The following is an 18,487-nucleotide window of genomic DNA, read 5'->3' as shown; positions in this document are numbered from 1 at the left end:
AGTAAATGTTGAAGTGGAGTTGACGAGAAAGGTGCTGACCAGGGGTGGAGCTCTAATGAATTATACACATCTAAAGCACTTTGTATATTATCAGCAGCCAAAAGGAGTGGGGGGAAGGGAAGTGACAACCATTCTTAGCATATTTCTGGCTCATGGTTGTCACTTTTCAAATTTGTAAACCCTTTCTATGTACACTAATGATGAGCAAATTGATTCGCAAGACCCTGATCCAGAGGCCACTGAATAGGAGCCTAGCGGACCACTTCCTGTCTGCCAGAATCCCCAATGCCTCTTCTGATTCCTAGGCCCGACCCATCATCTTTGCGGTTTGACGGACACATGATGTCGTCCCAGCCCTTTAATCAGAAGAGGCTTCAGGGGTGTCTTTAGATAGGAGGCTGGTAGGCAGGACTTCCGCCGGAGGCCACAGACCACTGACATGGCCGCTGAGCCCTGGTCCCTCATTTTAGACTTCCGTTATATCTGATTGCGGTACTTTCAAAAGTAAATGAGATGGGAAGATACCTTTCTAAAGAATGGCAACACTCTTGTCTATGGGTTGTGTTTGGTATTGCAGTTTAGAGGAAAGGGCGCACCACTACAGGGGTAAAAGCGAACCCTTGGGGGTTTTTTTGTTTACGACAACTTTGTTAAAAGACCTTGTAAAGAAAATAATATACCGGTAGTTACATTCCTTCATCTTACCTTACTAGCAGAGCTATTCAATCTAATATTTGCTATAGACGCTGGAGGCACCTGGTGGGAGTGGGAGCTCCCAGTTTTGAGCCCCCTAACGCCGGCCCTGATCCCAATATATCTCTTTGCTCTGCCTTCCACATAGACATCATATTATGCACCTCTATTCAGTAGTGTAGTGCAAAAACTGATTTCCACATGTCTGACCATCTATGATGTTTTGCGGACAACAGTTCTGATTTGACCGATCCCCTCCAATATAAATCGTGAGAAGATGGTCTTATGATGTTTTTTCCCTTTAAGAAAAAAGTTGGCAGTCGGCCCATCGCGGAGCTGGCACCTGTACTTTAGACCTTTGTGTATTGATGCAATGAGGTCATCCTTTAAAAGTAGGACATAAAGCAGCCAAAAAAAAAAAGCGTCATGCTATACATAAATTCAGAGACCGTGTAAAACGAAGGAGGGATTCTGTGTATGGAGCGGAGGAATATGCCCAGCTCCGGTCATTGTGCGCTTTTGACAATCCCGTCTTGTTAGACACCTCACTCGACAATATGGAGATCACAAAGCTGCTCGGACCGTCGGCGATCAGCTGTAACTGTGGAGAACCCTGGAAATAAGAGTTAGATTTCCCTACAGTGCCTCTGCAGGAGAGATTAAGCATTACACACTGTCCATTTATATTTATGGGATACAGGACAGAACGGGTCCTCCAGAGTCGCTTTCCACTCTCTCCAAGAAATAAGGATCGTAAAAACAGCACCACATTGAGTGCCCCCCGAAGAAGCCCGCGAAACGAGCATCGGGGCAACGGCTGCACACGGCTAGACACATCACTCCCCCACATGGGTAAGAAAGAAAGAAAGCTCATTACTTTTCTGCACTATTATTGGCACTTTAGAAAGTTCATATGGATGGTTCAGACATTAGACCGTGATTATGCAGGATATTATCCGTTTTTGGTCACATAGACGATCAGTGATCTTTGGGCTCAATCAGGCTCATATATAATATAGGCCATGGTTTTGGGGCGTTTTTTCTGAGTGATATGTCAACCCTGCAGTGCATCTATTTTTGCTTCCTTCCCTTATACATACTCGTCCTTTGTATTGCATTTAGGGTGTTTGTTACCCGACTTTTTATATGTGTGTGAGCCAATAAAATTGACATTTGATTATTTATAATACGTTGTCTCACCATATTTATTTTTTGAGTATAGAGCTCCATTTTTGTGTAGGCCTACACATCTGTCCACAGGTAGTGACCGGTATTGCAGCTCAGCCCTTTTAACGTTCGGTACAGCTGAGCTGCAATACCCAACACAACCTGTTCACAGAAGTGGCGCTGTATCTGGAAGTAAGTGCTAGTTGTTTATTTTTTTAAATTCTGTACAAGAAAAAGGGTTAGTGTAACTGGGCATTTTCCCTCTCAATTGTTTGTTAAAGGGGTTGTCCGAGACGTTAATATTAATTGCCTGCCCTGTCTGATCAGTGAGGGTATGACACCCAGCACTCCTGCTGATCAGCTGTTACTGGTGGCAACTGGAACTGCTCAGCACATCGCTGCCAACGGAATGGTGGCCGCAGCTGGGTACACATCCATACTTTATTGTTTTCAATAGGTGGCGGATGTGCAGTACCGGCCGCGGCCACTATACAGTCCATGGATCTGTGCTGTGCAGCTCCACAACTGAACAGTTCCAACATCCGGAACAACTGATCGGCAATGGAGCCGGGTATCGCATCCCCACTGATCAGATATCTGACTTAAGGATAGGCCATCAATGTTAAAGTCCCAGGCAATCCTTTTAATGCCATTTTTGACAGGGTACCCATAGACTAAAGTGGTGTAGGACCCTTCTAAGCTGCACCCTCTTCTGAGTAGCATAGTATAGGAAATGCCCTCATCTTAGGTTCAACCTCACTAACAATAAAGACATTTTTGCAGCTGCTAAATGACGAATGTGACTTTAAGAAACTATCTATCGCTAAAGAAATAAAAACAAGCAACCGGGTCTTTTTTTGTCCCTATTGAACGCAGACAACTAGATCTTTTCGGACTCCAAGCCAGGGGTCATTGGATTTAAGTAACTTGTCTCAGCTCAGCCATCATCTCGTCAATAAATGGAAATGCTTAGTTCTTTCATGTGAGATAGGGAAAAGCAATTTAAAGCGCTGACCTCTTGCTCGGCGGTGAAATTGTATTCTTGCTGCAAATTCAAGAGACTTCTGGTGGCTCGTGAAAGCGATTTGTATCAGTATCAAGAGGAGGTTTAATTTTTTATTTTATTTTTTATTTTTTGGATTAGAAGGAATCCATTTTCTGTGTTTTGTAAACAAATAGAATGTTTATTCTGGCAGATACAATGTATCAAGTCATCCTGTCCTTCTAGCATCCTCCAAGCACTTAGAAACTATCAATGTCTTGTACATCCTGAAGGATCGGCGGCGGCCGGCAGAGAGCAAAGCGTGATGGATCCCAGATAAGAGCGAAGTGTCAGTCACGGCCGTCAAGTGGACAACTCTGACGTATTAACCAAATAATCAAATCAGTCAACAAGACAGTAACTGAGTCTTGGGAAAAGGCGCTGCTTACACAAACCACAAGTCTATCTACCGCCTGCCTTTATATCACATACAGCCGGAGATAGAAAGCTTTCTCTAGGCAGTGTCTAAGGAGCTGGGTTAAAAGACCCATTTTAGAATACCCTGTTAGAGTTATTAATTGGGGGTCTCTAGTTCAAGACCTTCATCAGTTAGTTTATGCAGAGAGTGGCTACTTTGGACGACCCAGAGAATATTGATTTTCATAGAAACTGTGAAATACTCCCTATTCCCTAGGACGGATCTGTCATCAGACAGCGACGAATGGGAACAGGTCCGCTCTCCTTTCAGCCAAAAGTTTACAAAGATCTCAGAACATTCACCGTGGGGAGAAGATGAGTCCAGAGTACCCTCTGCACTTACCCCCTACCCACAGAGTGATTGGCAGCTAGCTGTTATGTACATTCAAACTAGAGGTACGCAAAAAGATTCATAGGACCCTCGTCCAGTTGTCATCTCCATTGTCCATCTCTGCCAGACCAAAGCCTTACAAACCGCATTCTACCTGTCGGCATCTTCTGATGTGTGCGTCACCTTCCAATAATGACATCACGCCAGTCCTAATAATTAGAAAACATGCCGGCAGGTAGGATGAGGCTTTCAGGGCTATGGTCTGGCAGCCACAGACTACTAATGTGGCCGCTCAGCCAAGGTCCTGCGAATCTTTACTCTAACTCTACATCATGCATAGTAGCCCATCAATCACAGAAAGGCAGATGAAGCCTTCCTTTCACGAATATGGGTTGGTGGGGAACTTATAATTTCTTAAAAAGTTTACAGCAAAGTGTATTTGTGCAAATGTTTTGCAACAATATGCTCTCAACTTTTTTTTTTTCGCTATGCAAAAAGTTTATTGTGCGCACCTCTCACGTTGGCTTCTTGTTCAGGACCTGTTCATCCATATGCGTTTGGTGTATTCGCTAATGACCTTGAGGACAGATTTCCCTCACATTTTATATCAGTTGATTCAGCTGTGTAACAACTTGAGAGCAGATTATTTATGGGAGACTGTTCTGACAAAATGGTTTTCAAAGGGGGGGGGGATAAAAAGTTTTTTTGCCTGTTTGCCAAGTCATAGTGTAGTGAATAGGGAAGAGAAGACTGAAAAGAATATAGACGAGAAGTTCACAACTTTCTATAAGTCCTAAGTTACTTTCCAAAATGCCAGTGGTGTAGTTCTACTTGGGGGATTAAGATCTCATTAAAAAGGTTTTCTCAAGGTTGTTCTTCAAGAGGTCACAAGAAGAGTCTCCCATGATGCTACTAGTGACAGCTTTGCATCAGAGGAGCACAAGTACCTTCAGAGCAGCATTTCCTAGCTGTGTAGCCAAGAGCTTGTAAGCACTATACTCTGTTATTATAAGGCTGCATGGGTGGTCGGTACCTTGGGCAAGGAGCAATAAACGATAGAATTAAAAATCCCTCTATTCTTGAGAATAAGTAGTATTTTTAATAAGAGGTAATTTTCTAAGTTGTTTGTTTTTTTCAAGCATTTTGTAATTTTTTATCAATTATCATGATGAGATGACCACTTTAACCATAGGCTGAGTATTATTACTTTTATCCCAGTGCTTTGACCCTAGTCCCAAGGTCTAGTTATGAAATGACCTTCCTGATGCCAGTAGTGCAAATAAAGTGTATACAGGGAGCCTGAGAGCCACACATGGCTCCCGAGATACCATTGAGGAATTTTTATATGGAGACTACCAAAAGGGATCATTAATAGAGTGTTTAGGATGAAGGAGACCAAGAAAAAACAACTTGACCATATTTTTACCCAACTGGAAAGGCCCTGCAGTGAAGACTTGGACTACCTGATCTCCCCCATCACTGCATATAGCCAAGTTGGGCTCTTTCCCTTAGCACATTGGATTTGCTTTGCACAGAGTTGCATTATTCCAGCATTTGAGCTTCTCCTGACGTTTCTTTTGCCCATGTGCCTACAAGAAGGTCAATGATACTCACAGAATCCTTCAAGTTTATCGGCCGTCTTGCTCCAGGCTACCTGGAAGGTTTCCCTTATGACTTGGATGGTCCTTCGCTCAGATTGAGACTTCTTGTAGTTGAATACCGTCATTACAGTGCCAAGTTCAAGAGTCCTCTTTATCTGGCTCTTCTCATATTCCGGGAGAGCCCGGTAATCAGAGCTTTTCCTCCGCGCCATCTTAATCACACACTCCACGTCCACCTTAGACCTCTCAGATGTACTGTGGAGAGAAAACGAGAGGAATTAGATTCTCCTATAGGAATTTATAGAAATACTGGTTTTCCATATCCACCACATTTACTGTAATGATCGGGTTATAATGTGGATTACTGCACTTATCAGGCAAAATGGGAATGTGTAGCCGGTGTAAACCGCCTGTACGTATGGGGTGTCCAAATTTACAGCACCATGGCTGTAATATTAGGAGTTCACTGTGGCTGTGATATTAGGAGGGCACCGTGGCTGTGATATTAGGAGTGCACCGTGGCTGTGATATTAGGAGAGCACCGCGGCTCTGATATTAGGAGAGCACCGCGGCTGTGATATTAGGAGAGCACCGTGGCTGTGATATTAGGAGAGCACCGTGGCTGTGATATTAGGAGAGCACCGTGGCTGTGATATTAGGAGAGCACCGTGGCTGTGATATTAGGAGAGCACCGTGGCTGTGATATTAGGAGAGCACCGTGGCTGTGATATTAGGAGAGCACCGTGGCTGTGTTATTAGGAGAGCACCGTGGCTGTGATATTAGGAGGGCACCGTGGCTGTGATATTAGGAGAGCACCGCGGCTCTGATATTAGGAGAGCACCGTGGCTGTAATATTAGGAGTTCACTGTGGCTGTGATATTAGGAGGGCACCGTGGCTGTGATATTAGGAGAGTACCGCGGCTCTGATATTAGGAGAGCACCGTGGCTGTGATATTAGGAGAGCACCGTGGCTGTGATATTAGGAGAGCACCGTGGCTGTGATATTAGGAGAGCACCGTGGCTGTGATATTAGGAGAGCACCGTGGCTGTGATATTAGGAGAGCACCGTGGCTGTGATATTAGGAGAGCACCGTGGCTGTGATATTAGGAGAGCACCGTGGCTGTGATATTAGGAGAGCACCGTGGCTGTGATATTAGGAGAGCACCGTGGCTGTGATATTAGGAGAGCACCGTGGCTGTAATATTAGGAGTTCACCGTGGCTGTGATATTATGAGGGCACCGTGGCTGTGATATTAGGAGTGCACCGTGGCTGTGATATTAGGAGAGCACCGTGGCTGTGATATTAGGAGAGCACCGTGGCTGTGATATTAGGAGAGCACCGCGGCTCTGATATTAGGAGAGCACCGTGGCTGTGATATTAGGAGAGCACCGTGGCTGTGACATTAGGAGGACACCGTGGCTGTGACATTAGGAGGACACCGTGGCTGTGATATTAGGAGGGCACCGTGGCTGTAATGTTAGAAGGGCACCGTGGCTGTGATATTAGGAGGGCACCGTGGCTGTAAATGCTCCAAGCTAACAAATACAGTATGGAGGCAATTGAGATAGGACCCCCCCATAATATGACTTAAGGGGACAAATCAGATTGTGTAGAAAATACCTCAGACTTAGGAAGGTTTATCTATAAATAAGATAGATGCTAGATAGATAAAAGGTAGATAATAGATAGATAACAGATAAATAATAGATAAAAGGTAGATAATAGAAAGATAATAGATAAATAATAGATAGATAGATAAAAGGTAGATAATATATAGATGCTGGATAATAGATAGATAATAGATAGATGATGGATAGATAAATGGATAAAAGGTAGATAATAGATAGATGATAGATAGATAGATAATAGATAAAAGGTAGATAATAGATGCTGGATAATAGATAGATAATAGATGGATGATAGATAATGATAGTTAATAGATAGATGATAGATAGATAATAGATAAAAGGTAGATAATAGATAGATGCTGGATAATAGATAGATAATAGATGGATGATAGATAATGATAGTTAATAGATAGATGATAGATATTTTGCTGAGTGCACCGTGTGTAATCCTGTTTCTTGTCTCTCTATAGCAGTCATATAATAAATGCCGTTTTCACCAGGAGGAAGAGACGTGATATGATTAGTAGATTATCTGAGAGATGACACTGATGATACATAATATTGGAGTCATGTCATCGCTGACTGACGTTTCACTACACGCAGTTCCCGATATCATATTGCGCTCTAGCGCTCAGCAGATATTTTCCCGTGTTCCTCATGTAGTGATCATACATAAAGATGATGGCGCCGAGCATCCAGTATTCAGTCGCTTGTTTGGACTCTGTTCACACTGCTAAAATAAGACTCTCTGTAGGTGACAATATTAAAAACCTTCCTGCTAGTGCGCGGTATGCACAAACCTCCACTGCTGGCCTATAGTTGCAGGAAGGGAAGCAGGTCCATGTTTCTTTACCTTATGCCATTCACCTCACTGTAAATCACTATAGTCATACTCATTACCTCTGGCTGGAATGGCTGATAACAGGGAACACATGCTGAAGCAAAGGTCAGGCAGGCTATGAGCTAAACATTTTTTTTCTTCTATCAGCTGTGTTGGCGCTTCTCCCCAGTGCAAATTATACTTTTTTTTTGCTGAGATCCCATCTGCCAGTCATAAGAAATCTGGAGTAGGAGCCATATGCAGATCAGGCTGTTAGTTCACTGGGGGAGTGTCAGTTTACTTGGAAAAAGCAGGACACATGCATTGACACACCCCCAGTGCACTCCCAGCCTGATTTGCATATGGCTTGTACTTTAAATTTTTTATGACTGGCACATTAGTTCTCTGCAAAAAAATGGACAAGCACCTATATAACCTTACCACTACTGTCATAAAAATGTGCAGACAGGTTCCCTTTGAGCATCATAACATTGGCACTGGCAGAACAAACTACACAAGGCACCATATGGGAGGTGGCACTAACAGAACATATTATATAGGGCACCATATGGGAGGTGGCACTAACAGAACATATTATATAGGGCACCATATGGGAGGTGGTACTAACAGAACATATATAGGGCACCATATGGGAGGTGGCACTAACAGAACATATTATATAGGGCACCATATGGGAGGTGGTACTAACAGAACATATATAGGGCACCATATGGGAGGTGGCACTAACAGAACATATTATATAGGGCACCATATGGGAGGTGGTACTAACAGAACATATATAGGGCACCATATGGGAGGTGGCACTAACAGAACATATTATATAGGGCACCATATGGGAGGTGGTACTAACAGAACATATATAGGGCACCATATGGGAGGTGGCACTAACAGAACATATTATATAGGGCACCATATGGGAGGTGGCACTAACAGAACATATTATATAGGGCACCATATGGGAGGTGGGACTAACAGAACATATTATGTAGGACACCATATGGGAGGTGGGACTAACAGAACATATTATATAGGGCACCATATGGGAGGTGGCACTAACAGAACATATATAGGACACCATATGGGAGGTGGGACTAACAGAACATATTATGTAGGACACCATATGGGAGGTGGGACTAACAGAACATATTATATAGGGCATCATATGGGAGGTGGGACTAACAGAGCATACAGTTAAGTCCATATATATTTGGACAGACAACATTTTTCTAATTTTGGTTATAGACATTACCACAATGAATTTTAAACAAAACAATTCAGATGCAGGTGAAGTTCAGACTTTCAGCTTTCATTTGAGGGTATCCACATTAAAATTGGATGAAGGGTTTAGGAGTTTCAGCTCCTTAACATGTGCCACCCTGTTTTTAAAGGGACCAAAAGTAATTGAACAATTGACTCCAAGGCTATTTCATGGACAGGTGTGGGCAATCCCTTCGTTATGCCATTCTCAATTAAGCAGATAAAAGGCCTGGAGTTGACTTGAGGTGTGGTGTTTGCATCTGGAAGGTTTTGCTGTGAAGTAAACATGCGGTCAAAGGAGCTCTCCATGCAGGTGAAACAAGCCATCCTTAAGCTGTGAAAACAGAGAAACATCATCCGAGAAATTGCTACAATATTAGGAGTGCCAAAATCTACAGTTTGGTACATCCTGAGAAAGAAAGAAAGCACTGGTGAACTCATCAATGCAAAAAGACCTGGGCGCCCACGGAAGACAACAGTGGTGGATAATCGCAGAATAATCTCCATGGTGAAGAGAAACCCCTTCACAACAGCCGACCAAGTGACCAACACTCTCCAGGAGGTAGGCATATCAATATCCAAATCTACCATAAAGAGAAGACTTCAAAAAGAACCTGAAGACCCACCTCTTCAGACAAGCCTACAACCTGCAGTAACCACCGATCGACCAAACCGCTGCATGACCAGCTCTACCCTCACCTACTGTATTCTCACCCATCCCATGTAGATTGTGAGCCTTCGCGGGCAGGGTCCTCATTCCTCCTGTACCAGTTATGACTTGTATTGTTTAAGATTATTGTACTTGTTTTTATTATGTATACCCCCTCCTCACATGTAAAGCGCCATGGAATAAATGGCGCTATAACAATAAATAATAATAATAATGAAAGTAAATACAGAGGGTTCACTGCACGGTGCAGCCACTCATAAGCATCAAGAATAAAAAGGCTAAAAAACATCTAAAAAAGCCGCACAGTTCTGGAAGAACATTCTTTGGAGAGATGGAACCAAGCTCAACCTCTACCAGAATGATGGAAAGAGAAAAGTATGGCGAAGGCGTGGTCCAGCTCATGATCCAAAGCATACCACATCATCTGTAAAACACGACGGAGGCAGTGTGATGGCTTGGGCATGCATGGCTGCCAGTGGCACTGGGTCACTAGTGTTTATTGATGATGTGACACAGGACAGAAGCAGCTGAATGAATTCTGAGGTCTTCAGAGCCGCCATACTGTGTGCTCAGATCCAGCCAAATGCAGCCAAACTGATTGGTCGTCGTTTCATACTACAGATGGACAATGACCCAAAACATAAAGCCAAAGCAACCCAGGAGTTTATTAAAGCAAAGAAGTGGAATATTCTTGAATGGCCAAGTCAGTCACCTGATCTCAACCCAATTGAGCACTTGTTAAAGACTAAACTTCAGACAGAAAGGCCACAAACAAACAGCAACTGCAAACCACCACAGTGAAGGCCTGGCAGAGGATCAAAAAGGAGGAAACACAGTGTCTGGTGATGTCCATGAGTTCAAGACTTCAGGCAGTCATTGCCAACAAAGGGATTTCAACCAAGTACTAAAAATAAACATTTTATTTAAAATTATTGAATCTGTCCAATTACTTTTGGTCCCTTTAAAAACAGGGTGGCACGTTAAGGTGCTGAAACTCCTAAAACCTTGATCCAATTTTAACGTGGATACCCTCAAATGAAAGCTGAAAGTCTGAACTTCAACTGCATCTGAATTGTTTTGTTTAAAATTCATTGTGGTAATGTCTATAACCAAAATTTGAAAAATGTTGTCTCTGTCCAAATATATATGGACTTGACTGTATTATATAGGGCACCATATGGGAGGTGGGACTAACAGAACATATTATATAGGGCACCATATGGGAGGTTGGACTAACAGAACATATATAGGGCACCATATGGGAGGTGGCGATAAGAGAACGCATTATATAGGGCATCAAATTGGGTGGCACTAACAGGCCATGCTACACAGGGCACAAATGGGAGGTGGCACTAACAGACCATACTACACAAGGCACAAATGGGAGGGGGCACTAACAAACCATACTATACAGGGCACAAATGGGAGGGGGCACTAACAAACCATACTATACAGGGCACAAATGGTAGGGGGCACTAACAAACCATACTATACAGGGCACAAATGGGAGGGGGCAACAACAAACCATACTATACAGGGCACAAATGGGAGGTGGCACTAACAGACCATACTACACAAGGCACAAATGGGAGGGGGCACTAACAAACCATACTACACAGGGCACAAATGGGAGGTGGCACTAACACACCATACTACACAAGGCACAAATGGGAGGGGGCACTAACAAACCATACTATACAGGGCACAAATGGGAGGTGGCACTAACACACCATACTACACAGGGCACCAAATAGGGGGCGGCACTAACAGGCCATACTACACAGGGCACCAAATAGGGGGCGGCACTAACAGACCATACTACACAGGGCACAAATGGGAGGTGGCACTAACACACCATACTACACAGGGCACAAATGGGATGTGGCACTAACAGACCATACTACACAAGGCACAAATGGGAGGTGGCACTAACAGATCATACTATACAAAGCACCATATGGGAGGTGGCACTAACAGACTATACTATACAGGGCACCATATGGGAGGTGGCACTAACAGACCATACTACACAGGGCACCATATGGGAGGTGGCACTAATAGACCATACTACACAGGGCACCATATGGGAGGTGGCACTAACAGACCATACTACACAGGGCACCATATGGGAGGAGGCACTAACAGACCATACTACACAGGGCACTATATGGGAGGGGGCACTAAGAGATTATACTTCACAGGGCACTATATGGGAGGTGGCACTAACAGACCATACTACACAGGGCACCATATGGGAGGTGGCACTAACAGATTATACTACACAGGGCACTATATGGGAGGTGGCACTAAGAGACTATACTTCACAGGGCACTATATGGGAGGGGGCACTAAGAGACCATACTACACAGGGCACCATATGGGAGGTGGCACTAACAGACCATACTACACAGGGCACTATATGGGAGGGGGCACTAAGAGACTATACTTCACAGGGCACTATATGGGAGGTGGCACTAACAGATCATACTATACAGGGCACCATATGGGAGGTGGCACTAATAGACCATACTACACAGGGCACCATATGGGAGGTGGCACTAACAGACCATACTACACAGGGCACCATATGGGAGGTGGCACTAACAGACCATACTACACAGGGCACCATATGGGAGGTGGCACTAACACACCATACTACACAGGGCACCATATGGGAGGTGGCACTAATAGACCATACTACACAGGGCACTATATGGGAGGGGGCACTAACAGACCATACTACACAGGGCACCATATGGGAGGTGGCACTAACACACCATACTACACAGGGCACCATATGGGAGGTGTCACTAATAGACCATACTACACAGGGCACTATATGGGAGGTGGCACTAACAGACCATACTACACAGGGCACCATATGGGAGGAGGCACTAACAGACCATACTACACAGGGCACCATATGGGAGGTGGCACTAACAGATTATACTACACAGGGCACTATATGGGAGGTGGCACTAACAGACCATACTACACAGGGCACCATATGGGAGGTGGCACTAACAGATTATACTTCACAGGGCACTATATGGGAGGTGGCACTAACAGACCATACTACACAGGGCACCATATGGGAGGTGGCACTAACAGACCATACTTCACAGGGCACTATATGGGAGGTGGCACTAACAGACCATACTACACAGGGCACCATATGGGAGGTGGCACTAACAGACCATACTACACAGGGCACTATATGGGAGGTGGCACTAACAGATTATACTACACAGGGCACTATATGGGAGGTGGCACTAACAGACCATACTACACAGGGCACCATATGGGAGGTGGCACTAACAGACCATACTACACAGGGCACTATATGGGAGGGGGCACTAAGAGACTATACTTCACAGGGCACTATATGGGAGGTGGCACTAACAGATCATACTACACAGGGCACTATATGGGAGGGGGCACTAAGAGACCATACTACACAGGGCACTATATGGGAGGGGGCACTAAGAGACCATACTTCACAGGGCACTATATGGGAGGGGGCACTAAGAGACCATACTACACAGGGCACTATATGGGAGGGGGCACTAAGAGACCATACTACACAGGGCACTATATGGGAGGGGGCACTAAGAGACCATACTTCACAGGGCACTATATGGGAGGGGGCACTAACAGACCATACTACACAGGGCATTATATGGGAGGGGGCACTAAGAGACCATACTACACAGGGCACTATATGGGAGGGGGCACTAAGAGACCATACTACACAGGGCACTAAATGGGAGGGGGCACTAAGAGACCATACTACACAGGGCACTATATGGGAGGGGGCACTAAGAGACCATACTACACAGGGCACTAAATGGGAGGGGGCACTAAGAGACCATACTACACAGGGCACTATATGGGAGGGGGCACTAAGAGACCACACTACACAGGGCACTATATGGGAGGGGGCACTAAGAGACCATACTACACAGGGCACTAAATGGGAGGGGGCACTAAGAGACCATACTTCACAGGGCACTATATGGGAGGGGGCACTAACAGACCATACTACACAGGGCACTATATGGGAGGTGGCACTAACAGATCATATTACACAGGGCACTATATGGGAGGGGGCACTAACAGACCATACTACACAGGGCACCATATGGGAGGTGGCACTAACAGACCATACTACACAGGGCACCATATGGGAGGAGGCACTAACAGACCATACTACACAGGGCACTATATGGGAGGGGGCACTAACAGACCATACTACACAGGGCACTATATGGGAGGTGGCACTAACAGACCATACTACACAGGGCACCATATGGGAGGAGGCACTAACAGACCATACTACACAGGGCACTATATGGGAGGGGGCACTAAGAGACTATACTTCACAGGGCACTATATGGGAGGTGGCACTAACAGATCATACTACACAGGGCACTATATGGGAGGTGGCACTAACAGACCATACTACACAGGGCACCATATGGGAGGTGGCACTAACAGACCATACTACACAGGGCACCATATGGGAGGTGGCACTAACAGACCATACTACACAGGGCACCATATGGGAGGTGGCACTAACAGACCATACTACACAGGGCACTATATGGGAGGGGGCACTAACAGACCATACTGCATATGGCACTATATGGGAGGTGGCACTAACAGATCATACTATACAGGACACCATATGGGAGGTGGCACTAACAGACCATACTACACAGGGCACCATATGGGAGGTGGCACTAACAGACCATACTACACAGGGCACCATATGGGAGGAGGCACTAACAGACCATACTACACAGGGCACCATATGGGAGGTGGCACTAACAGACCATACTACACAGGGCACTATATGGGAGGGGGCACTAAGAGACCATACTACACAGGGCACTATATGGGAGGTGGCACTAAGAGACCATACTTCACAGGGCACTATATGGGAGGTGGCACTAAGAGACCATACTACACAGGGCACTATATGGGAGGTGGCACTAAGAGACCATACTACACAGGGCACTATATGGGAGGGGGCACTAAGAGACCATACTACACAGGGCACTATATGGGAGGGGGCACTAAGAGACCATACTTCACAGGGCACTATATGGGAGGGGGCACTAACAGACCATACTACACAGGGCACTATATGGGAGGTGGCACTAAGAGACCATACTACACAGGGCACTATATGGGAGGGGGCACTAAGAGACCATACTTCACAGGGCACTATATGGGAGGGGGCACTAAGAGACCATACTTCACAGGGCACTATATGGGAGGGGGCACTAAGAGACCATACTACACAGGGCACTATATGGGAGGGGGCACTAAGAGACCATACTACACAGGGCACTATATGGGAGGGGGCACTAAGAGACCATACTTCACAGGGCACTATATGGGAGGGGGCACTAACAGACCATACTACACAGGGCACTATATGGGAGGTGGCACTAAGAGACCATACTACACAGGGCACTATATGGGAGGGGGCACTAAGAGACCATACTACACAGGGCACTAAATGGGAGGGGGCACTAAGAGACCATACTTCACAGGGCACTATATGGGAGGGGGCACTAACAGACCACACTACACAGGGCACTATATGGGAGGTGGCACTAACAGACCATACTACACAGGGCACTATATGGGAGGGGGCACTAAGAGACCATACTTCACAGGGCACTATATGGGAGGGGGCACTAAGAGACCATACTTCACAGGGCACTATATGGGAGGGGGCACTAAGAGACCATACTACACAGGGCACTATATGGGAGGGGGCACTAAGAGACCATACTACACAGGGCACTATATGGGAGGGGGCACTAAGAGACCATACTTCACAGGGCACTATATGGGAGGGGGCACTAACAGACCACACTACACAGGGCACTATATGGGAGGTGGCACTAACAGACCATACTACACAGAGCACTATATGGGAGGGGGCACTAAGAGACCATACTTCACAGGGCACTATATGGGAGGGGGCACTAAGAGACCATACTACACAGGGCACTATATGGGAGGTGGCACTAACAGACCATACTACACAGGGCACTATATGGGAGGGGGCACTAAGAGACCATACTTCACAGGGCACTATATGGGAGGGGGCACTAAGAGACCATACTACACAGGGCACTATATGGGAGGTGGCACTAACAGACCATACTACACAGGGCACTATATGGGAGGTGGCACTAACAGACCATACTACACAGAGCACTATATGGGAGGGGGCACTAAGAGACCATACTTCACAGGGCACTATATGGGAGGGGGCACTAAGAGACCATACTACACAGGGCACTATATGGGAGGTGGCACTAACAGACCATACTACACAGGGCACTATATGGGAGGGGGCACTAAGAGACCATACTTCACAGGGCACTATATGGGAGGTGGCACTAAGAGACCATACTACACAGGGCACTATATGGGAGGTGGCACTAACAGACCATACTACACAGGGCACCATATGGGAGGTGGCACTAAGAGACCATACTACACAGGGCACTATATGGGAGGTGGCACTAAGAGACCATACTACACAGGGCACTATATGGGAGGTGGCACTAACAGACCATACTACACAGGGCACTATATGGGAGGGGGCACTAAGAGACCATACTACACAGGGCACTATATGGGAGGGGGCACTAAGAGACCATACTTCACAGGGCACTATATGGGAGGGGGCACTAACAGACCACACTACACAGGGCACTATATGGGAGGTGGCACTAACAGACCATACTACACAGGGCACTATATGGGAGGGGGCACTAAGAGACCATACTTCACAGGGCACTATATGGGAGGGGGCACTAAGAGACCATACTTCACAGGGCACTATATGGGAGGGGGCACTAAGAGACCATACTACACAGGGCACTATATGGGAGGTGGCACTAAGAGACCATACTACACAGGGCACTATATGGGAGGTGGCACTAACAGACCATACTACACAGGGCACTATATGGGAGGGGGCACTAAGAGACCATACTACACAGGGCACTATATGGGAGGGGGCACTAAGAGACCATACTTCACAGGGCACTATATGGGAGGGGGCACTAAGAGACCATACTTCACAGGGCACTATATGGGAGGGGGCACTAAGAGACCATACTTCACAGGGCACTATATGGGAGGGGGCACTAAGAGACCATACTACACAGGGCACTATATGGGAGGGGGCACTAAGAGACCATACTACACAGGGCACTATATGGGAGGGGGCACTAACAGACCACACTACACAGGGCACTATATGGGAGGTGGCACTAACAGACCATACTACACAGGGCACTATATGGGAGGGGGCACTAAGAGACCATACTACACAGGGCACTATATGGGAGGGGGCACTAACAGACCACACTACACAGGGCACTATATGGGAGGTGGCACTAACAGACCATACTACACAGGGCACTATATGGGAGGGGGCACTAAGAGACCATACTTCACAGGGCACTATATGGGAGGGGGCACTAAGAGACCATACTTCACAGGGCACTATATGGGAGGGGGCACTAAGAGACCATACTACACAGGGCACTATATGGGAGGTGGCACTAACAGACCATACTACACAGGGCACTATATGGGAGGGGGCACTAAGAGACCATACTACACAGGGCACTATATGGGAGGGGGCACTAAGAGACCATACTTCACAGGGCACTATATGGGAGGGGGCACTAACAGACCACACTACACAGGGCACTATATGGGAGGTGGCACTAACAGACCATACTACACAGGGCACTATATGGGAGGGGGCACTAAGAGACCATACTTCACAGGGCACTATATGGGAGGGGGCACTAAGAGACCATACTTCACAGGGCACTATATGGGAGGTGGCACTAACAGACCATACTACACAGGGCACTATATGGGAGGGGGCACTAAGAGACCATACTTCACAGGGCACTATATGGGAGGGGGCACTAAGAGACCATACTACACAGGGCACTATATGGGAGGGGGCACTAAGAGACCATACTACACAGGGCACTATATGGGAGGGGGCACTAAGAGACCATACTTCACAGGGCACTATATGGGAGGGGGCACTAACAGACCACACTACACAGGGCACTATATGGGAGGTGGCACTAACAAACCATACTACACAGGGCACTATATGGGAGGGGGCACTAAGAGACCATACTTCACAGGGCACTATATGGGAGGGGGCACTAAGAGACCATACTACACAGGGCACTATATGGGAGGTGGCACTAACAGACCATACTACACAGGGCACCATATGGGAGGTGGCACTAAGAGACCATACTACACAGGGCACTATATGGGAGGTGGCACTAACAGACCATACTACACAGGGCACTATATGGGAGGGGGCACTAAGAGACCATACTTCACAGGGCACTATATGGGAGGGGGCACTAAGAGACCATACTACACAGGGCACTATATGGGAGGGGGCACTAAGAGACCATACTTCACAGGGCACTATATGGGAGGGGGCACTAACAGACCATACTTCACAGGGCACTATATGGGAGGTGGCACTAACAGACCACACTACACAGGGCACTATATGGGAGGTGGCACTAACAGACCATACTACACAGGGCACTATATGGGAGGGGGCACTAAGAGACCATACTTCACAGGGCACTATATGGGAGGGGGCACTAACAGACCATACTACACAGGGCACTATATGGGAGGGGGCACTAAGAGACCATACTTCACAGGGCACTATATGGGAGGGGGCACTAACAGACCATACTTCACAGGGCACTATATGGGAGGTGGCACTAACAGACCACACTACACAG

At 46.4% G+C, this 18,487-nt stretch overlaps 1 protein-coding gene across 4 annotated transcripts in view; it reads right to left on the bottom strand.

Moving 5' to 3' along the window:
• The window catches only part of PLCG2 (phospholipase C gamma 2), a 117,475-nt gene that overhangs the window by 80,197 nt on the left and 18,791 nt on the right, over positions 1–18,487 (bottom strand). For all 4 annotated transcript variants that reach the window (XR_011315233.1, XM_069739169.1, XM_069739167.1 and 1 more), the window contains exon 2: positions 5,265–5,506. Coding sequence is in view for 3 of the 4 variants with exons in the window: in XM_069739169.1 (XP_069595270.1) it covers positions 5,265–5,463 (199 nt within the window). In the remaining variant the exon portion in view is untranslated. The remainder of the gene's footprint in view (positions 1–5,264; positions 5,507–18,487) is intronic.

This window comes from Ranitomeya imitator, chromosome 9, assembly GCF_032444005.1.
Source record: "Ranitomeya imitator isolate aRanImi1 chromosome 9, aRanImi1.pri, whole genome shotgun sequence".
Classification (NCBI taxonomy): Eukaryota; Metazoa; Chordata; class Amphibia; order Anura; family Dendrobatidae; genus Ranitomeya; species Ranitomeya imitator.
Note: the sequence above shows the minus strand (reverse complement) of the source record. Positions and strands in the feature narration are given on the sequence as shown.